This window comes from Pan troglodytes, chromosome 2, assembly GCF_028858775.2.
Source record: "Pan troglodytes isolate AG18354 chromosome 2, NHGRI_mPanTro3-v2.0_pri, whole genome shotgun sequence".
Classification (NCBI taxonomy): Eukaryota; Metazoa; Chordata; class Mammalia; order Primates; family Hominidae; genus Pan; species Pan troglodytes.
The window spans coordinates 123,874,120-123,896,732 of record NC_086015.1 but is presented as its reverse complement, the minus strand read 5'-3'; the positions used below and the strand labels follow the sequence as shown (position 1 = coordinate 123,896,732).

Sequence of the window (22,613 nt, the reverse complement as noted above, 5' to 3'; positions counted from 1 at the left end):
AAAATTGGCCGGGCATAGTGGTGCGTGCCTGTAATCCCAGCTACTCAGGAGGCTGAGGCAGGAGAACCACTTGAACTCAGGAGGCAGAGGTTGCAGTGAGCCAAGATGGCACCACTGCACTCCAGCCTGGGCGACAGAGCAAGATTCTGTCTCAGAAAAAAGAAAAACTTGGAAAATGAAATGTCCAACTATGAAATTGGTTAAATAAATTGTGGTAGACACATGGAATACTAGCAGTTATTTGAAATGTTGCAGAAAAGTCATTGCATGGAAAGATGTCCATGACAAATCATTGAGCCAAAAATTTACAAATTATTATGCAAAGTGTATCTCATTTTGTTGAAAAAAAAAGATATGTAAGCACAGAGAAAAAAAAAGTTTTAGAAGGATATGCAATTGGCCCTCAATATCCGAGGGTTCCACATCTGTGAATCCAACCAACCATAGACTGAAATTAAATAAATAAATAAAGTCAATATAACAATAATAAATTATAGAAATAAACATGACAGTATAACAACTATTTGCATAGCATTTACATTGTATTAGGTATAATAAGTAATCTAGAGATGATTTCAAGGAAGATGTGCATAAGTTATATGCAAATACTAAGCCATTTTACATAAGGGACTTTAGCATCTGAGGAATTAGGTAACCACAGGGGGTCCCAAACCAATCCCTTGCAGATACCGAAAGACAACTGTACACTAAAATATCATCCCTGTGTGATGGAATTGGGAGTGGCTTTTATCTTATTCTTGTACTTAACTAATTTGTAATTTTCTTTTTTGGAAATTTGTAATTTTCTTATAATAGACTTGTATACTTGTATTCTTATTAGAATAGCGTGTTCCCTTTTATCAACAGAAAAGACATTCCAAGACCCCCAGTGGATGCCTGAAACCATACAGATAGTACCAAACCCTATATATACTGTTTTTTCCTATAAATACATACCGATAATAAAATTTAATTTAGAAATCAGCCACCAAAAGAGAATAAAACAATAACTAATAGTAACATAGAACTATCATTATATACTGCAATAATAATAGTAAACACTGTTATGTTATGGGAATGTGGTCTCTCTCTCTCAGAACGTCTTATTGTACTGTCTCACCTATTTTAGAACTGTGGTTGACTTCAGATAACTGAATAAGTGGGGACTGCGGGGTACACTAAAGTCATCTAGAAAAAAAGACTGAAGGTCACAGTAGGATTCCTTCTGTTTTTGCCCTCTAGCAAAATGAGAATAAAGTAATACAATTCTTTAAGATCTGGAGAACAATATAACAATAATGGCCATTAAGATGGGTGGAAGAGGCAGGGTCTTACCGTTATTGTAATGATATGGGCAGGGGCAAATTAGCAAACAGGAACCACATGGAAATCATATGATTTGGTCAAGTCTCATGGGCACAGGATGGTAGCTGTAGATCCAAAATAGTTTTAAGATCCATTTTGCAGGAATTCATGGATCTTTACTCCACCATTACACACAGCTACTCCCACGTGTCTACCACCTTGGCCCCTTTGAATTGCTGTTTCTCACACCTTCTAGTATTTCTGCCTTAAAGCTTCTGTTTACTCATAGATTAGATTCCTCATTACCTTAATGCACTAGTATAAGATCCAGAAAGTGGGAGATAATCTCTATAAAGGTTTAGGAGCTTCCCATATCAGTGATGTTTGTGGGTATCCAGTGGTCTTTGGCATACCAGGATAGCCCCTCCAAAGTAAAGCACAAGTTGAACCACTTCACACCCTCTACTACAAAGAAAAAGGCACAGCACTTTGTGGGCCTCTGGATTCTGGAGACAACACATACCCTACTTGGGAACAGTACTCTGACCCATTTATGCAGTGATTTGTAAAGCTGCCAGTTTTGTTTTTCCAGAGAGAGGGTCACAGTTTGTCACCCAGACTGGAGTGCAGTGGGTGGCATGATCATAGCTCCCTGCAACTTTGAACTCTTGGGCTCAAGAAATCCTCCCATCTCAGCCTTCCAATTAGTTAGGCACATACCAGGCATGCCTGGCTATAAGCTGCCAGTTTTGAATGGAGCCCAGAAAGGACTCTGCAGCAGATCCAGGCTGCAGTGTAAGCAGCAGCCACTTGGGTCATATAACACAATAAAGCCAATACTCTAGGTGTCTGTGGTAGGTAGTTAAGGATGCTGCTTGGAGTCTCCTACAAGACCTTGGCAACAGAATAGTTGCAGTGCTGACTTCTTAGGTTGTGGAGCAAGGCCATGCCTTCTGCAGCAAAGAAAAATTCACCATTCCAAAAGCAGCTGGGCACCCAGTATGAGATGAGGTGACCATTCAACCAGAACTGCCTATCAAGATCTGGACAGTCAGAAGCACTGTCATGTGATTGGATGTACACAGCAGCTCTAGGGCACAGATGAATTTAGCTAAGCCTACTAAAGGCTTAGCTAAAGTACCAGCTTAAGGACATCTAGCAGGATCGAGGCTCAGGGTTGACCATGTGGTATATGCAATGAACCAATGGTCATAGATACAGTGCTATGCCCCAGCAGCTAGAATTTATGACTCTGAGAACCAAGAAGTAGGATTGGCCCCTTTTGCCATCCCAGTAACTCATGGTGGAATGTGCGCTTCCCCTCCCTCCAAATTTAGGTTCTGCTGGAAGAAGTCCTGATTCCCATGCTGGGGCATAAGAACACTTTCACCAGGGAAACAAAATAATCTGGTACTTCTTGTATTTGGGAAACAGTAGACCAAAAAAGAAATTTCCATACTGGCAGCAGTAAGTGACCCATGGAGCTAGGGTTGCTGCTACACAATGGGGCAAAAAGGGTAATGTCTGGAGTCCAGGGGATTCACTGGAGCATCTCGGTGCTTCCACTTCCAGCCCAGCTGTAAACATGCAATTGCTACAACAAAGGGCTGATGATGATAGAGTAACTAAGATTCTGGTCCTTAGAAATGAAGGCTTTGGTGACTCCATCTGGCTAGCAATGTAGACCTGCTAAAATGATGGCCAAGGAAGGGAAATCTAGTAAATACGATGAGGGGAGATGAATGAGTTACAGACTCTGGGCCACTTGCAACAGTATGTACTGTAGCTGGTTCCACTAATTGTCCATACTGAGTGTTCTGTAGATTGTATACAGCCATCACCTTGAAGGACATGTTATAGACTGGACTCAGTGTATGTACAAATAGATCCAAGCAGCGCATGAAGTGGAGGAAGAAATCCTATATCTCTTTTGCCTGCCTCACAACCTCTTGGTCCACCTTTTTACTCTAACTATTGCAGCCACTGTCAGCTGCCTGCAAGTGTGACCTGACAATACTTTACCTCAGCTGCACATCACTTGCTTTCTGCCCTAAGCTTCCTTTCTCCCGCATGTGTAATGCCTGTAAAAACATCGTCAGCCTTTCCAGAGTATGTCCATATCCTGATGTACACGAGAATTGCATGGGATAACCCTTGACCAATGGAGACAAGACAAACATTTGCTTTTCCCACATCTGGTTGAAAAATTCTACATTCCACAGGGCTTCTCAGAAGGTCCCAGGTGGGAGCCTGTTACTCTCAGAGGCAACAGGTTCATGGCACATGTTTGCTGGCTTTCTCTCCTTCCATGTTTCACTCTTCCCAAACTTCTATTCCTTCAGATCACTTCCTAATATAAACTACCTGCACAGAAGACTTTCCCTCAGTCTCTGCTTTCTGGGGCAACCCAGGCTTATGCAAGCATCAAATCAAAGTAGTCGTGGATATCCTTTGAAAGTTAAGACCAATATACCATCTACACCAGCCTTACAGAGCATGCTGGTTATCTACAGCACTTGACTTTACTCTGCCTTTGTGGTGAAATTATCACCCTACTGTTTCCAGACTTAACTACAAAGCATAATACTGTTATTTCATTGTCATCTTTATGACCTTGTGAGGTAGTAGGCTATCTCCATGCTATAGATGAGCATATGGAGGCCCAGTATTCCAACTGTTTAACTTGAGCTAGGATTCTAGCCCAGATTTGACCTCCAAAGCTCACGCCCCTAACCATTATATTTCTGTTCCTCAGCATGACCTCCACGCTCCATCTCCTCACCCCACAGTAGCCCACAATCCAGCCATACCCAACACACCTTGCCCCTTCATGCTCCTGTTTTGTCCTGTCAGCCTTGTGAACTTCAGAGCCTAGATCAAATGCTACCTCCCTAAATTCCTCAGGTGGAACTGCTTCTCATCAGCTTGCCTACATCATTTTCCTGAATCTCGATTGTATTTTTTACATTGGTGTTAGTTTGGCTGTATTTACCACTGCAGCTGGGGCCAGACAAGGGCTTAGGTATTAAATAGTACCAGACGGTAGTAAGCACTCAAATAATTGTTCAATAAACAGCTGTCAGAGTACGTACTCCTTAAGAACAGGCTCTGTCTTACTGACTGTTGTATTCTCTGCACGTAACATAATGCCTGGCTCGTAGTTAACACTTGCTTGTTGAACAACTGATTGTAGAATCTGTACTTTCTAAGAGCTCACAGTTTAATGAAGTTTATGTTCATTCATTCAATGTCCAGCAAATGTTTGCTGTCACTCTGACAGCAGATTCCCAACACGGGCTGCTTCTGCTTCTGTGTTGTTAGGGTGTTAATAAGTTTTTAACATTGAATCAAGGTAATACTAAGAAAGAGAAACTACTACTTAATGATTAATAGATGATTTATTTAGGCAGGAATACATATAGTCATCATTGCCAGACTTAATATGAGAGGTGAAATGTTCGATCCAATTTTCCTTCCTGGATAAGTTTTTCTTTCCTATCCTGTAAAGACAGAAAAAAAGTACATTAAAGACAATATATTCTGCCAGTTGGCTATATTAGATAAAAATAAATAAATAAAAAAGGTAAGAAAAACTGCATTTTGGCACAATCCACCGTACAACTGACAAACAGAATGAAACACTCCAAACCTAATTGCAATCCCACTGTCTAAAGCCCAGGGAGTGTGCGAAGAAACAGTAATCCGAGGAACTAAAGACACAGTAAGAAAATGTTCCTATTCAAAAACATCTTACTCACATTTTAGTCATTAGAAATATATTATCCCACAAAACCATACATTGAAAGCAAAATGCAAACACTTTCTGGGAAAGTGTGGACTACCTTTCTGTTAAGTAGATCATTCACCAGATAATCAAAATACACGAACTCTAATGGGAATGCAGATGGGCCAGTTAAAGACAAAGCTAGACGAGTGGGCTCCAGTGGCAACACAAGCCTGGGGGCTGCAGCTCAGGGTTTAGTACCAGATGTGGAATGGTTTGATGTCAAAGATCAGCTTGACTTTCTCTCCAATCATATACCCAGGCTGCTGACGGCAGCTATTCCCCACAAAGGCAGCTTGTGCTTCTCTGTCCCTAGAGTATTAATAGGTTTTAACATTAATTTGCAAAATGTGACCAACATAAATAGAATTCACGCAAACAGGAAACGTACTAAAGGATTTATGTATTCTGCTAATACTTAACCCAATAAACATCATCTTTTTAAAAAACAAATGAACTAAGAAAAATAGACAAAGGTGACTGAAAACTTTCTGTTTTAACTCCTGCTGGAAAGGAATAAAGATAAAAGAAGAGAGGAAGGGAAGGCAGAGGACAGCCCCAAGGTGGGAGGGGCACTGGTGGCAATCTTCAAGAGAAGGAGCTGCAGCTGGTCCCTAGAAAGTGAACCTATCACTCAAATACTAAACATCTGGTCTGAATACTTACCCTCTCAGTTTTGATAATATAATAAATGAAGATGAGGGGCCCAAATCCACACAGAGCTCCCATGAGTGAGTTTTTAGGAGTGGGTCTGAAATTAGGATAGACATTTATTGTTCTTGCATAGGCCCAACGAAGCAAGGCAGGATTTTCCTAAAATTAATGAAAACAAAAAGTTATAGAACTTAAGAAGGATCACATTGAGAAACAAATTCATAGGGACTTTTGTGAAGGAGCACAGACGCATTTTGTTCTCTAGAACAGTTAAGGGTATATCATGAATATTCCTAAACAGCTTCAGGAAAGATCTTTCATTTCTGGTGTTTTTTGAATTCTAATGATCTTGTTCAAATCCTTCAGAATGTAGAAGGCTCATATCACTAATTAGCTTTCTGTTTATTTAAGAATCCTAATCTTAATCTAACTAATCTAACCTAATCTAACTGTCAGTCAGAGAAGCCACTTTTTCTCCTTTGTCATTTTCATCTATCTTCTCTGGACTGTTTTTAGCTTCATTGTCAAGTGTGACCATCAGAACCATGCAGTATTCCCAATGAAGAGAAACAGATTTCATATGCTCTATCATGCTTTGTATTTTGTTTCCAGGACCCTTTCTAATGCTATCACCAAAATAGTCTTTCCAGGCTACAAATAAGCTGTAGGAAGATGAAGGAGGGGGTAGGCTAGCTGAACTGTAAGTTTTTTAAGCTGACCTGACTGATACTTTAAAAGCATTAATTCAGACATTTCACACTATTAGAAGTTTTGTAGAAAGGTCAAAGTTGTTAAAGAAAAATAATCAGACTGTCTTAAGAAAATAATTGTCCATTTTAATATATTTATACTAGAATAACTATCCATGAATAGCAAATCTACCCACAAACACATAAATTTAATTAGCTAAATGCCCAAGTGATTTTACAAAATTAGTCTCTCCAATTAACTGACAGATAAAAATAAGCAAATAAAATCAGCTTTAAGACTTTAATATATAACATGAATATTCAAGGTCCTAACCAACATCAAGAAGTCATGATTTGTAGGACTAAAATAATTTCACAAGGTCTTCCACAGTCATATTTCAAACTAAATTACAACAATTTACCCTGAGATAATCAGCTGCAGCTCAGAATTTAAAAAAAAAAAAACAAAAACAAAAACAAAAACCTTATGATGGAAATGCTCCCGTTCCTTTTAATCAGACTGAAATTCCTCAATGGTGTAAGCACTCACTACTAGATACAAAGTCCCAAAATATCTTCTGCTGTTCTAGAAACTATTGACATTATCACACCACATTAAAATGAAAGCACATGCAAGTGTTCTGCAGCATTGTTTATTATTATGCCTATACTGCCAACAAGAAAAAAGAGGGTAAAGACACAGATGTAGGTCCAAGGGGATGTTAAAGCTCAATAGCTGAAAGGATTAATGCATCTATTCTTACATCCTTTCTACTATAAATGTATCTGAATGACTATCAAATGGCAGACTTCTCAATTTGCTAGTCACCTCTCTGTGCTTTAATATCTGCCAGATCTGTCTTCCAGAAACAGACATTTCATTTCATAAAAATACCAATTGCCCCATGACCATAGTTCATTAAGCCCGGTAATGTTATTGAGAGGTTCCAAAAGACACACTATGAAGAGAGTTTTCCTCCTCTGACATCACTAAAAGTCCAGTGCACTCTCAGTAGCATCTGACATGGTGAAAACTCCTGAAAATCATGTCTTCACTTGACTTCCAGGCCCACACCTGCTTGGATTTCCTGCTGACTCTATGGCCATTCTCTCTTCATTTCTTTGCTCTTTTCCTCCTCATCTCCCCAATCTCTTAATATTGGACCTCGCTGGTCTTTCCTATCTACATTTACTCCCTTGATGATGTCATCTGGTCAGATAACTTTAAATAATCTAAAGGCTGATGATTCCCAAAATTTTACCTCCAGCCCTGTAACTCTACCCTGAGCTCCAGACTTAATATCCAACCAACTGCTGAACTCTGACATACGGTCTAACAGGCATCTAAAACGTCACATATCCCAAACTGATTTCCCAACAGTCTACTCCACCTCCATACCTTCTCCTCTCCCATTCCTGTGTTTCTTAGTAAAAGGCAACTTCATTCTTAAAATCACTTAGGTCAAAAACCTTGGAGTCATCCTTGACTCCTCTTTCATACACCACATCTAGTCTATCAGCAAACCTGGTTGGCTCTACTTTTAAAATACACCCGGAATCTACCATTTCTCACCGCCTTCTGCCACCACCCTGGTAATCAACAGAGATTGGATTACTACAAAAGCCTCCTAGTCTCCCTGATCCTGTCCTTTCCCCCATAGTCAATTCTCAACTAAGCAGCCAGAGAAATTGTTAAGTCCAGATCATGAAATTCTCTATTCAGTAAAAGTCCTTACAATTACCTACAAGGCCTGGTGTGATCTTGTCCCACTCTGCCCTCACCTTTCTCCACTTTAGTCACAATGGTCTCTCCAGTGTTTTTTCAATTAACCTGACACTCTCCTGCCTAATGGCCCTTGCACTTGCCGTTCTCTGATGAGTATGCTGCCTTCCTAGAGAGCTAGGTCCCTCACCCCACTTCTTTCAGATCTTTATTCAGATGTCACCTTCAAACAGAGGCCTTCCCTGGGCCTAAGATTGTAGCTGCTTACCTCCCCTACTACTTACACACACTCCAAATCTCCCCTGCTTTATTTTTTTTCTCATCACTTACCACTAACATGTTAAATGATTTTAATTTTTTAACTTGTTTCTTGTCTCCCCTACTAGAAAGTTTGTTCTACAAGGACAGAAATTTTTGCCTGTTTTGATCTCCAGTGTTATCTTGGCATGTAAAATAGGGCCATAACAGACCCTGAGCAATTATTTATTGATTCAATCAATCATTCTTAAAGATTACGCAAGATGGCCAGGCACAGTGGCTCAAGTCTGTAATCCCAGCACTCTGAGAGGCGGAGACAGGAGGATCGCTTGAGCTCAGGAGTTCAAGACCAGCCTGGGCAAAATGATGAAACTCCATCTCTATAAAAAATACAAAAAATTAACCGGACATGGTAGCGCACATCTGTGGTCCCAGCTACTTGAAAGGCGGAGGTGGGAGGACAGCTTGAGCCCGGGAGGCAGAGGTTGCAGTGAGCCGAGATCGTACCACTGCACTCCAGCCTGGGTGACAGAGTAAGATCCTGTCTCAAGGGAAAAAAAAAAAAAATTAGGCAAGAGAATTTACATGTATTGATTAATAAATGATAGTGTCACACACTCATTTAATCAACAGAACCAAAGAGACTGGTAGTATTACCTCTATTTACACATGAGAAAATTGAAACTACCCTGAGGCATACAGCTAGAAGACAGAAGATCTCGGTTTCAATTTCAGGTCTGACTGAGGCCTTATTCTTTTTTAATGCATCACACTAACACATCAAACCCAATCATGTGAGTTTGTAATAAATGTGTCTCTCTGCACCCTCTTCCCAAGTTAACAAGGTTCTGGCTGGAGACAGTATAACCAACTAGTTAAAAGCAGATGCTGTGGGTTACACAAACCAGGGTTAGAATTTTGCTCTATCACCTACTAAAGAGGTATCTCTGTATGACCTACTTGTCCTTCCCATGTTGTCTTCTCATCTGTAAAATGGGGACAGTTGTAGAGCTTAATCATCCAAATAGTTGTGATATGTAAATAATACTCAAAAAGAGTTTTAGCACAGTGCCTGGCACATTGTAACTTTCATTCAATCCTCATAACTTCCAAAAATTCCAAAACACCAATGCAACGTGTGGGAAAAGTCCTGTTCTGTTAACATCATATTTAACCTACTTAGCTCCTGTATAGAAAACTACCTAATGAAAGCACACCTGTTAATTACCAGTTTACTGGGCATATATTATGTGCTGGGAATGTTACACAGACTGTCTTATTTAACGTCATAATGCTATGAAGAATGCACATCATTTATATATGAAACCAGGAAACTATAATTCAGAGGAGTTGAAGTTGCCCAAGGTAACAGAGTTAGCCAATGAGTAGTGCTTTGGGTTCTGACTCCAAAGCCTAGAACTTCAGCAAGCTTCAGGGTCTTTAAAAGATGCAGGTTGAAGGAATCACTGTATTCCCATCAGGAGAGAGCAGTATCCCTATGAGCTGTGAACTGAAAGGTAAACACCAGCTCTTTAAAATTATATATATATATATATAAAATATATATGCATATATATAGAATATATATAATATAATATATATGCATATATATAGAATATATATATAATATAATATATATGCATATATATAGAATATATATATAATATAATATATATATATGCATATATAGAGAAACATTTTCTGAACACGCCTTACGAACGAGGCACTGTGCTAGGACAGTCACATACTCTATCTCATTTAATCCTAACAGCCTGATAAAAGAGTAAGCACTATATTACGCCCATTTTGCAGACAGAAAATCGAGGATAAGCAGAGTGAATAACGTTCTTAAGGTCACGCAGGCAGGAAGTGATCAAGCCAGGATTCAAACCCAGCCAGGTCTGAGTCCAGAGCCGGTCCTCTCGAGGGCCAAGCTCTGGCAAAGGTAAAAGGGTAGTGAGTTGGCTAGGCCTGGAAGAGGACCTGCGTCTGAGATACTGATCAGGAGCGGTGGCCGACCCTTTGCGTGGTCTCTCTCGGTCTCTCCCAGGACTCGGGCCCTATTCCCGCCCGGGAGGCCCCACACTCACGATGAGCCCTCGGCGGTTGGGATCGTTGTACTGAAGCAGGTACTCTCGTTTCAGCTGGGCTCTTATGGCCAACCGCTCGGCTTGCGCCCGCCGGGTTTCCGGAGATATGTTGTATTCGGCTGGGTCGAGGGTCTCAGGCAGAGTGCGCAGGCTCGACGGCTTATACTTTGGGAACGACATCTTGGCAACCCAGGGCACAGTTGCGCCTGCGCGATTCTGAGGCCCTTTGTCTATGCTGACCTTCAGCTTCAGGAAGTGCGCCTGCGCGATAGCAGAGGTTGGGGATGACGTTAACAAAGAGCTCCGCCTCTTTCTCCTACCTTCCCGAACACGGCGCGTTCGCTCTTCTCGCAGTGCGCCCTGCCCCACCGCCGCTCCCCACCTACTCATCTGTCACCCCGCTGCTTCTTCCTAGCAGCCTTGTCTCTACTGACATAACCAGGGCTTATTATGTAAAGTTGAGCTGTGTGGGACTGGCTGTGGAGTCAGAAGTCCGGGTTTTCATTGTGGGTCTAACCGTGCTGTGTCACCTTGGATAAGTCACTTAAAGTCTCTGAGTTTCCTTTTCCTTATCCTGGAGGTAATGACTCCTGTCCACCTAGCAAAGTTGTTGTGAGGATTAAATAAGCTAACAAATAGATCACAAAGTGCTTTGCAAAACAGAATTCCCTACCCAAGAAGAAGAGAATAAGCTTTTCTGTACTTTACCATGCTAGATTCATACAACATTAAGTGTAAGCTTATTTTTCACAGGTACGAAATAATGATTAATAGGAAAAATGATGTTATAAGAGAAATGTTGCCTGACTGACTATAGAAGGTCAGGAAGAAAATGAGATACTGAATAAAGCTCATGAGAAAATATCTTAGTTAAAATACTAAAACCTCTTGCCTAAAATCCTTAGCACTCTTCAGATGCAAAGAATTAAAAACATCCTTACAGGTATGAAAATACTCATAGGGGCATGTATCTTATTGTAAAAGACGATCTGGGGCGAAAACTGAAGTAATCAGAAACAAAACCTTCTCTATCCCTACTGTCCTTCCTTCTCCCCAGTTACCAAGGAGAAAAACAACTTCAAGTTTCACAGCAGGGTCTTTGGGTTCCCCTTCTCCTCAGGGGAAAAAATGTAAACAATATTTCCATAACTCGGGCAAAGAAGGATGGATCAAAAGAGAGCCCCAGCTTGTCTGAAACGTCTGGGGGCGCGTAGGTATGTTGGGAAATGGTTGCTAGAAAAGGGACCTAGAAAGTGTTGGCATTTGAAATGATGAGAAGCAGCACTGCTGTCAAATTTATTCAACATTTTAATACTGTTTTAAAATATTTATTAAGCACCCACCGCGTGAAGCACACAGCACACTAGTCAGTGTTAAGTCAATCTTCTAGGCTCAGTGGGGGAAATCCAGACAAAATGGAAGATGGGGTGTTTGCCTTTCGGGAGCTGACAATCAGGCAGTACAGAAAGAATAGGCAGAAATGGTAATATTTCAAAGTAGTCTAATGTCCAGATGAATATAGAGCAAAATGGACTCATGAGAATTCAGGCTGAGAGAATGTAGAAAAAATGAACACAAGACGAGTTACTCAGACTCGATTTTAAAGGAGAAAAAAAAGGAAATTCTGACTTGTTCAAAGGTGTTTTGAAATACTAAGAAAATAATACAATATGAAAAGCAAGAGCAGATTATAAAATTCTAAAGACTACATAAAGTTTCAAAAACCTGTATAGATTAGACACTGAGCTAGGAAGGAGAGCATGTAAAAAGAATAAAAGGATAAAGGAATGAGTCCAGCGAGTACGAACTGATGCAGGGCAGGCGAGCCCCAAACTGGGGCTTAGGCAACCAGGGAACTTGGCTTTGCCCAGGAAAGAATTCAAGGGCAACCCGGAGGTAGAAGAAAACAATTTTATTGAAGAGGCAGTGTTACAGCTTTGGTGGTGTCACAGCCGTGACTGCTCCTGTAGAGCAGGGCCACCTCATAGGCAGAAAGCACCAGCTCAGGCCAGCTTTGAGTCACATTTATACCGACATTTGGCAGTTTGGCCGGGCGCGGTGGCTCACGCCTGTAATCCCAGCACTTTGGGAGGCCGAGGCGGGCGGATCACGAGGTCAGGCGATCAAGACCATCCTGGCTTACACGGTGAAACCCCGTCGCTACTAAAAATACAAAAAAAAATTAGCTGGGCGTGGTGGTGGGCGCCTGTAGTCCTAGCTACTTGGGAGGCTGAGGCAGGAGAATGGTGTGAACCAGGGAGGCGGAGCTTGCAGTGAACCGAGATCGCGCCACTGCACTCCAGCCTGGGCGACAGAGCGAGACTCCGTCTCAAACAAACAAACAAACAGACAAAAAATTAAAGAGGCAGTTTATGCAGACATTTCTAGGGAAGGGGTAGCAACTTTTGGGTCATCAGGTCATTGCCCTGGAAAGGGGTGGTAACTCCTGGGTGTTGCCATGGCAATGATGAACTGACACACTGGTGTGTGTATCTGATGGAAAGCGGCTTCCACCTCCGACCTCTTTAGGCTAGTGCTCAATTTGGTTCGGTGTCCGAGTCCTACCTCCTACCTCAAACCAGCTGACTAGGTTAAAGAAGATTTCTTAAGGTTACTATAAAGAAAGCTTTGGATGAGTTAAAGTAGTTATTACCACACTTGCCTGATTATCACGAGGATTGCTTATGATGAGTGTTTAAAAATGAGTGTTAAAAAAAAGGGAGTTTAGCCAGGTGTGGTAGCATGTACCTGTAGTCCCAGCTACTGGAGAGGCTGAGGCCGGAAGATCCCTTGATCCCAGGAGTTTAAGTCCAGCCTAGACAACATAGTGAGACTGCACCTCTAAAAAAAAAATGAAGTAAAAATAATTAGTAAATTAAAATATGGAATTTTTTTTTAACTCCTAGTTCCCGTTCTCCACCTGGAGATTCAAAATTGGTATGGCAGAGGAACCCAAGAGTCTGTATTTTTTACAATTTCCAGTGGGGGAGTGGTGGTATTAAAATATATTACATGCTTGTAAAACAGAGATGAGTACAAAAGGTCTTTCTTTTCCAAAGATAATTGGTACCAGAAAAGGCCCTCTTAGAATGAATCCATTAAAGATAGAGACGTAGATTCCATAGTGAAAGAGTGAAAGAAAAAGACTTGATTTGAACTTTATATTGAAAAAAATTCAACCAAAACTTATAAAAATGAATTTATCTTATATTTAACACGTTAGGTTACAACTGCAAGTATGTGCTAATTCTGGTAACTCAAATGTTGTTTTGGAGGAGGGACATAATTTTTTATATGGCTCATTATCCTTCACTGTGCATTTGATTTTTGCTGCAGGGTCTTACTTGCAAAAGTTTTGGAGGCGTTTATCTAGTTTTCCCAAAGACCTCTCTTAATCCTTTGAAATCAGATTATTTCTCTTTGATGTATTGATGTCAACATCGTTCTCATTGATTTTCTCTTTTTCATTTGTTATCTGGTCCAACTCTGTGAAGTCCTCCTTTATTAATGACTTTGCATGTGGATCCAGCAGTTTACTAACATCAATTTCAAGAACATGAAATTCCACATCTTTTGCAAATTTGCACTTTTAATTTGCAATAGATTTCAGTTGTATTTGAGGGCTGGATATTTCCAAATGAATGACAAGGATTTTGATAGAAGTGGGTATAGGCACTAAGGTTAAAATATTGGACAATTTAAGTGGGGAACAATTTCACAAGTTGTCATTTCATCAATGAATATTTCCTGTTTTGAAGACTTTTACTTCCTAAGAAACCTCCTAACAGAGTTTATCAGGTCATGGGTTACAAGGACAAAGTATATGTACCTGTGTTTGGCTGGAAGAAGGGGGATGATGTGGTGAAGTGAAGAAGGAATGCAAATGGGAAGGGGTGGTTAAGTTATGTGGATAGGGCAGGGTTTTGGGGAACAGAAGATGAATAGGTGGATATAGAAACTGTAAGAAAGGTGCATCAAGAAAGCACTGTATTGTCTTGCTTTTTCCTCTATAGAATACAATATTATAACAATCTTGCCATCTGAAGAGGCAAACAAAGTGTATGCAGCCAAAATATATAGGAAAAAATATAGAGGTATATCAGAAAATTAATACAAATATTTTATTATTTCTTTTATATATTTCATTTTGTGATGTTTATGTTTTAAATTTGTAATTTATTGTGATTTTTCTCATTTATATCTAATTGTATTTGTAGTTTTGTGTAATTTTTCTTAAAGAAGACTCCTCCAAAACCTGGATCTTCCTCAAACCTGGATCTTCTTGTTAGTTTTATTAAGGTTGCAGGGAAGAGACAGAGAGTACTATGTGAATTAATTTAATTGGCAAGGAGATCCAGGAACATGGGGTAGCAAGGACAGTCATCTCTTTGGTTGTATAGCCAACCTAGGACCTTGCCTCCCAATATTGGAATGAACAGCAGCCCTAAGGGAGAATAAGAACAATATTTTAGGGTTTTCAGGGTCCTACTTGAGCTTAATAATCCACTTTCTATTTGTTTACCTAGCACTTACTCTTCCTCCAAAAGAAGACATACTGGGTCCATTTGAAACTTCAATCTAGATTGCCCCAAAGTACCACATGGGAGGTTGGCTTTCATTGTATCCAACTCCTCTGTAGTTCTGTTGACTTGGGCAGTGTCCTGATCAGTCATGAATAAGCATACAACTGTTTTCACCCAATAGGTACACCTAAGTCACAGAAGTTTATGATATTTAGAAAAGACCCACCTAGGACTACTTTCTTTCTAAGTGGTAATGTATCCAGCAGGCACTTTGAGAATACAAGGAGTGTCCATGACAAACATATGTTACTTTTATGTGTTTTTACTATGGCTTTGTAATATCTTGTTATTTCATGGGGCAAATCCCTCTGTTTTATCATAGTTCAAAATTGTCTAAGCTACATTTTTTCCTCTTCTCTTTCAGGTGAATTTTAGAGTTAAGTTATCAAGTCCTATAAAAAAATCCATTGAGATTTTTATTGGAATTGCACTAAATTTATAGCTTGACTTGGGGAGAATAGGCATCTTTGTAAATATTGTATCTTCCCATCCATGATCATTAGTCAGGTCTCCTTTTATGTCCTTCAATCATGTTTTGTAACTTTCTCCATAAAGAACTCTTGCCTCTCTAATACAGTAATAGATTTTTATTGCTGCTGTTGTTTACTTTTCCGATTACATCTTCCAATTGGTTATTGCTGGGATATGGGAATATTATTGATCTTTATATACTTATCTTGGAATCAGTAACCTTGTTAAAATTTTTATTAGTCCCATTAGCTTTTCTTTACATTCTTTAGGATTCGTCTATGTAGTCAGTCATATCTCGTGCAAATAGCAGTCTTGCCTTTTCTTTTCCAAGTCTTAAACTTATTTTCTCTCTCTCTCCTATTGCATTCGCTAGGACCTCTAGTACAATGTTGCATAATAGTGGAAATAGGGGGTCTCCTATCTTATTCCCAACTCTAATAGAAAATAATCTGATATTTCACCATCATATATGATGCTTACTATAAGTTTTGACAGAAACCCTTTATTGGGTTAAGAAAATTCCCTTATATTCCTTGGCAAAAGTTTTTTTTTTAATCATTTATGGGTGTTTAATTGATCAAATGCTATTTCAACATTTTTAAGATCTATTATCTGTTTTTTCTCTATTAGTCTATTAAAAAGGCAGATAGCCTTGGTAAGTTGTTCTGATGTGGAGTTGTTTTGCATTCTGGAATTTACCCTATGTCATGGCTATGATGTATGTTTCTTAATATGCTGATGAATTACATTTCTTAGCATTTTACTTTGAATTTTGTCATTTATGTTTATAGGTGAATTGGCTCTAAATGTTCTTTTTAGCTTATTTTGTTGTCTAGCTTTGTTATTATATTTACATGAATACATGGGTTATACTTCTTTCTTTTTTAATGGGGGTAGTATATTTACATGAAATGAGTTGGATAGATTTCTCTCTTTTTTTTTTTTTTTTTAACTCTCCAAAACAGTTTGTATAAGATAGGGACTATCTATTCGATGAAGGCTTGGTGAATTAACTTGTATAACTGTCTGGGCCTTCCATGTTTTTTTCAGGGGAGCTTTTTGGCTATTATTTTAATGTCTGTAATGGTTGTTGGTTTGTTCAGTTTTTCTCTTCTTGAATTAATTTTGATAATTTATATTTTCTCAAATATCTTGTTTCAAATGTACTGCCATAGAGTTTCTAATCTCATCCCATGAATTTTTTTCAATCTCCACTGTCTTTATAATTATGTTCCTCCCTTTACTTCTAATATTATTGATTGCTTTTTCCTTCATCCATTCTGCTAGAGGATTGTCTACATTGTCTTTTAATAGAACCCATTTTTAAGAAGATTTTATTTTTTAGGGCAGTTTTAGTTTCACAGCAAAATTAAGAGGAAGATACAGAGATTGTCCATATACCACCTGTGCCCCCATATAGACAGCCTCCCCCATTATCGACATCCTCCACCAGACTAGTACATTTGTTACAATTGATGAACCAACATTGACATCATTATTACCCAAAGTCCATAGTTTACACTGTGGTTCACTCTTGTTGTTACACATTCTATGTATTGGACAAACCTATAATGACACATATCCAATGTTATAGTATCATACAGCGTATTTTCCCTGCCCTAAAAATTACCTGTGCTCTGCATATTCAACCTTCCTCTCACCTTCTCACCAACCTCTGGCAACCACTGATTTTTTTCTCTTTCCATAATCTTGCCTTTTCTAGAATGTCAATAGTTGGAATCCTACAGTATCTGGCCTTTCCAGATTGTCTTCTTTCACTTAGAAATACTCACTTAAGGTTCCTTCATATCTTTTCATGGCTTCATAGCTCATTTCTATTTAGGGCTGGGTAACATTCCATTGTCTTCATGTACCAAAATTTATTCAGTCATTCACCTATTGAAGGACATCTTGGTTGCTTCTAAGTTTTTGTAATTATGAATAAAACTACTATAAACATCCACTTGCAGGTTTTAGTGTGGACATAAGCTTTCAACTCCTTTAGGTAAATACCAAGGAGCGTAACTGCTGAATTGTATGGTAAGAATACGTGTAGTTTTGGCCGGGTGCAGTGGCTCACACCTGTAATCCCAGCACTTTGGGAAGCCAAGACAGGTGGATCACCTGAGGTCAGGAGTTTGAGACCAGCCTGGCAAACATGGTGAAACCCTATCTCTACTAAAAATACAAAAATTAGCCAGGTGTGGTGGCAGGTGCCTGTAATCCTAGCTACTCAGGAGGCTGAGGCACAAGGTTGACTTGAACCTGGGAGACGGAGCTGGCAGTGAGCTGAGATCTCACCACTGCACTCCAGCCTGGGCAACAGAGTTAAACTTTATCTCAAAAAAAAAAAAAGACTATATTTAGTTTTATAAGAAAGCACCAAACTGTCTTCCAAAGTGGCTGTACCATTTTGCATTCCCACAAGTGATGAATGAGCATTCCTGTTGCTCCACATTCTCTCCAGCATTTGATGTTGTCAGTGTTCTGATTTTGACAATTCTAATAGGTGTATAGGGGTGGCTCATTGTTGTTTCAATTTGCATTTTCCTGATGATACATGACATGGTGCATCTTTTCATATGCTTATTTGTCATCTGTGTGTCTTCTTTGGTGAGGTGTCTATTAAGGTCTTGGCCCAGTATTTATTTATTTATATTGTGTTGGCTATTCTGGGTCTTTTGCTGCTCCATATAAACCTTAGAGTCAGATCATTGATATCCACAAAGTAAACTGCTGGAACTTTGGGATTCCATTTTTATTTAGTTAATCACTTCTAATCAATAATTTTTCCTCTCTTCTGCTTTTCTTGCACTTACTCTAATGTCTTTCTTCTAGATTTTTAAACTGAATGCTTTCTCATTCATTTTTGTTTTTATGTTTTATAATACATGCATATTATTCTGTACATTTTATTTAATTACATCTCTACAAGTTATTATTATCATTTTCATTCGTATACAGTTCTGAGTATTTGACAGTTTCCAGTATGATTTTTTTCTTAAGTCACAAATTCTTTAGAAATGCATTTTTTGCTCTCCAAAAAATGTTTTAAGTTTTTATTGTTAAATTTCAATTTAATTGCATTATTGTCAGAGAAGCTTGTGTGATATTCCTTTGAAATTTGCTGAGTCTCTCTTTGAGACTTTATCTTTGTTTGCTCTGGTTTGGTTTGGCTTTTTTAAAAAACAAGCCATTTTATGGAAATTTAACATACATATAGAAAAATGCAAAAAATATACATATTCTGTTATTAGAAAATGAACTTACCTTGTAATCATACATAGTCAATGTATATAATAGTTCCATGTGAGCTTAAAAAGAATAGATATATTCCATATTTATTGAGTGCAGGGTTAGATCAAGCTTGTTAATTGTGTGGTTTGAATCTCTCACATCTTTATTCATTTTGTCTATTTGATCTATAGAGGTGTATTATAATCTCCCAATGCCATTGTGATTTGTTAATTTCTCCTTGAACAAAATTAGAGTATTCAAGATGAATTGAAGGTGAAATGGAAGCATTTTAGTGGGAATGCCTCTGTGAATTGTTTGTATATAAAGAAAAAGTAACTCATATATAATGCTTTGTTCCCTCTATCCATTCAGTGTGCTGTATACAAACCAGCCAAGAAAAAACATTCTGCCTAAAATATACAGTACACTTAGAAACACATCTGTCATGTAGACATATCCAAAAGCTTATGAATATTACATTTTGCATTCCACTTCTTCAGAGACTGTCTTTTCATCCTAGTGTTAGCATATATCTGTTCTTATTGCTAAAGTCACTTACATAAGCACATATTTGTACTTGAAAGGAACAATAAGTTTCCTACAAAGTGTAAGGTGACATTTTCTTGCACGCTTTCAATTTAATATAAAAGAGAGTTAATCCTCTTAGCTGAGGATATGTCATGCTTTCTTATTTGTGATAAAGTATAGCCCTATCATCATCTTTTCCCTGGGGAGAGCAGCAGCTTCTTAGTTGATTTTCTTGCATACATCTACTCTTGTCATACTCTCATTCCTTTTCCATACAGCAGCCAGAGTGGCCTTCTTAAATATAAATGATCCTATCACCCCCAATTAACCCTTACCTGACTTACAACACCCAGTGGTGGTCTGCTCCTGTCTCGTCAGCAGTACTTGTCTCTATGCTCCTCATCACTGTCTGTGCTTCAGACATGCTGGCCTGTCTTCAGTTCCTTCTTTCCACAGGGCCTTTGCACTTACTCTTTGCTCTACCTTAAACACTACACTCTACATTCCTATTCGTCCTTCAGAACTCAATTCTATAGCCCCTTAACTAATCAACAAGGTCGAATCCCTCTACGAACTTTCATAGCGATATAGGCTTCTCCTTCATGGCACTAACTGCAATCCTAATTAGGCATTTTTAAAATTATTTAGTTCATCTCTGCCCCCAACCCCAACAAGATTGCAGGCTCTTTGAAGACCAGGACCACATCAGACTTGGATCTACTGCATCTCGATACTAGCACAGTGTTTGGTACAACGTAGTAGTGATGAATGAATGAATGACTATTTGCCTTTCTTCACTTCCAAGTAAGTCTATTAAACAAATGTGCCTACACCCCTCTTGCTGCCTCTGCTTTCATCTCACTGTCACCTCCAGGATGTATTCCATACCCACCACCCCTCAACCCATACACACATACAGCCCCCCACCACACACACACACACACACTCAAAATTCAAGTCTAACACATTGTCTAGTAATGTAGATTGTGATCAAAGATTTATCTGGATACACAGGAGAGGAGTTATATCACAAAGCAAAATGACTCAATGATGTCTTTTTAGTGTCTCTTATTTGCTTCCTACCAAGTTCTTATCTCTGTAGCAACAAGAGCTCTTATTCCTCTTCTTCCCCACTCCTTAAGTCTGTTCTGGGAGCCCCACCAGCCAAGCAGCCTCCACCTCCACCTGCCTTTCAAAGTTCGCAGAGCTCCAAGTTCATACGCAGCAAAACAAAGCCCAGCCATAGGCCAGGTGATGACTCCCGGGTCCTCAGTTCATAGGGCCACTTGCATTTTTAGAAATTTGGATTGGAACATGTTATCTTTTTTTTTCGTATCTTCTTTTGCTTGATAATATTCTTCCCTCCATCAATGTTATCTTATATCTTCCCTGCTGCCTGTGGCTGACTGAAATCTTATGTCTATCAAGGGCTGCTTCAAATGCCTCATTCTCTGGAAATCTTCCCTTATGGCCCCCAAGTAGAGGTGATTTTTCTCTTCCCTAAATTTGCATCCTACTTATTTTATTCTACTTGGTATTACAGGCAATTTTGTACTTATTTTTTTCTGTCTCTCCTTAAGAACAATTTCTGTTTCTTACTCCACATGTCTCCTGAAGAAACTGGCCCGGGACTTGGAGTGCATGGCAGGCCCTAATGCTGGTTAGGTTATAAGGAAACTTTTTATATTTTTCTTCCATGTTGGTTTAAGTCTCTTTAAGAAAGCTGCTGAATTTCATGTTCCTAAATGATAGATATTCAATATTTCAATTTCAGAATCAGCTAGAAGAAACCATTGGCCCCTGCCAAGGAATTCTGTAGCTATTGTGGGTGAGTGTAGTATAGCTTTTGGTTTAACAGTCCTAGAGATATGTTCTCTCTCCAGGTAAAAGGTATCATTGAAATTTTTGCCTGGGTTGACTCTGGATTTCTAAAAATGCAGCACAGGCCTGGCCTCTGAAAGACTATTATTTACAGAATCTAACTCTTGTGACTTGTTAAGTATACCAAGGATGGCTAATTAAAAATATTGGCTTATGAATTTAACCTCCTGAGGTCTCCTATCTTTTGGTTCAAGCTTGTCCTCAGCAGAAGCAGGCTGATTCCCAGAAAATCAATTCAGCAGAAGCGTTTGTGAATGACCACTTCTTAGAATGGCAAGGTGACCTAGGGCCAACCACAGCAAGCTAAACTGAAGGCTGTGGAATATACCAGACTTTGCTAGACCTATTGCTAGAGTCTGTATTCTGCCATCATTGGTATGATCTTTAGGTGAACAGACTTCTTTTTTTTTCTTTTATGATGGAGTCATGCTCTGTCGCCCAGGCTGGAGTGCAGTGGCACGATCTTGGCTCACTGCAACCTCCACCTCCCGGGTTCAAGCGATTCTCCTGCCTCAGCCTTCTCAGTAGCTGGGATTGCAGGTGCCTGCCACTGCGCCCGGCTAATTTTTTGTATTTTTAGTAGAGATGGGGTTCCACCATGTTGGCCAGGCTGGTCTTGAACTCCTGACTTCATGATCCACCCACCATGGCCTCCCAAAGTTCTGGGACTACAGGTGTGAGCCAACACGCCCAGCCAGGTGAACAGACTTCTTAGTGTTTCATAGTCACCTTGATCAAGGAAAGGGGATGGAGACCCAGTGATGAGGTTTGCTTCATGTGTATATGGCTGAGGGCAGCCAAGACATAACTTAGTATCGCTTGCTCAGAGTTTCTACCAAACTATACTTAAATTCTCAACATGAAGTATCTTTAACTTCTTTTATTCTTATAAGCATTACCCTGGATTAAACAAGGATAAAAAGTAAAATGAAGTTCTTTGGGGGTTTTAAACCATTTTTTCCATTCCAAAAGTAATACATTTCATTATAGGAAAATTTTAAAATAGAATGAAAAATTAAAATATTTGAAACCCATCTTTCAGCAGCCTAAGGACAATCACATAACATTTTTGACATTTTTTTCTTCCAATCTTTTTTCCACAGAGAGGATGTTTTAGAAAATTGTAATTATCCTATATGTATTTTTTCTTTTTTTATTTATTTTTATTTTATTATTATTATACTTTAAGTTTTAGGGTACATGTGCACAATGTGCAGGTTAGTTACATATGTATACATGTGCCATGCTGGTGTGCTGTACCCATTAACTCGTCATTTAGCATTAGGTATATCTCCTAATGCTATCCCTCCCCCCTCCCCCGACCCCACAACAGTCCCCAGAGTGTGATGTTCCCCTTCCTGTGTCCATGTGTTCTCATTGTTCAATTCCCACCTATGAGTGAAAACATGC

The 22,613-nt window shown here is 39.2% G+C and overlaps 1 protein-coding gene and 1 long non-coding RNA gene across 3 annotated transcripts in view; one reads left to right on the top strand and one right to left on the bottom strand.

The window, feature by feature from the left end:
- Window positions 1-4,684: 4,684 nt before the first annotated feature.
- NDUFB4 (NADH:ubiquinone oxidoreductase subunit B4) lies at window positions 4,685-10,757 on the bottom strand. 2 transcript variants are annotated; one of them, XR_010155055.1, is made up of 4 exons: window positions 10,504-10,757; window positions 5,756-5,902; window positions 5,148-5,401; window positions 4,685-4,805 (listed from the first exon to the last, which is right to left on the bottom strand). XR_010155055.1 is itself a non-coding variant. In NM_001071792.1 (3 exons), exons 1-3 carry the CDS (start codon window positions 10,681-10,683, stop codon window positions 4,743-4,745), a joined length of 390 nt encoding a protein of 129 aa, NP_001065260.1. The 2 variants fall into 2 exon arrangements, 1 of the variants encoding a protein (NP_001065260.1); NM_001071792.1 differs by lacking the exon at window positions 5,148-5,401 and having other exon boundaries at window positions 4,743-4,805; window positions 10,504-10,683.
- Window positions 9,769-22,613, top strand: part of LOC107970738 (uncharacterized) — a 65,386-nt gene continuing 52,541 nt past the window's right edge. Inside the window, exon 1 of the long non-coding RNA XR_001713566.3 lies at window positions 9,769-9,930. This is a non-coding gene — a long non-coding RNA (uncharacterized LOC107970738). The remainder of the gene's footprint in view (window positions 9,931-22,613) is intronic.

Bases quoted from the DNA above. Each gene is read 5' to 3' on its own strand.
- NDUFB4 (NM_001071792.1), bottom strand. From the start codon at position 10,683: ATGTCGTTCCCAAAGTATAAGCCGTCGAGCCTGCGCACTCTGCCTGAG. The intron at 5,903-10,503 runs GTGAGTGTGGGG...CATTAATTTTAG, and splicing joins CCAACCGCCGAGGGCTCATC to GAAAATCCTGCCTTGCTTCG. The intron at 4,806-5,755 runs GTAAGTATTCAG...CTGTCTTTACAG, and splicing joins ATATTATCAAAACTGAGAGG to GATAGGAAAGAAAAACTTAT.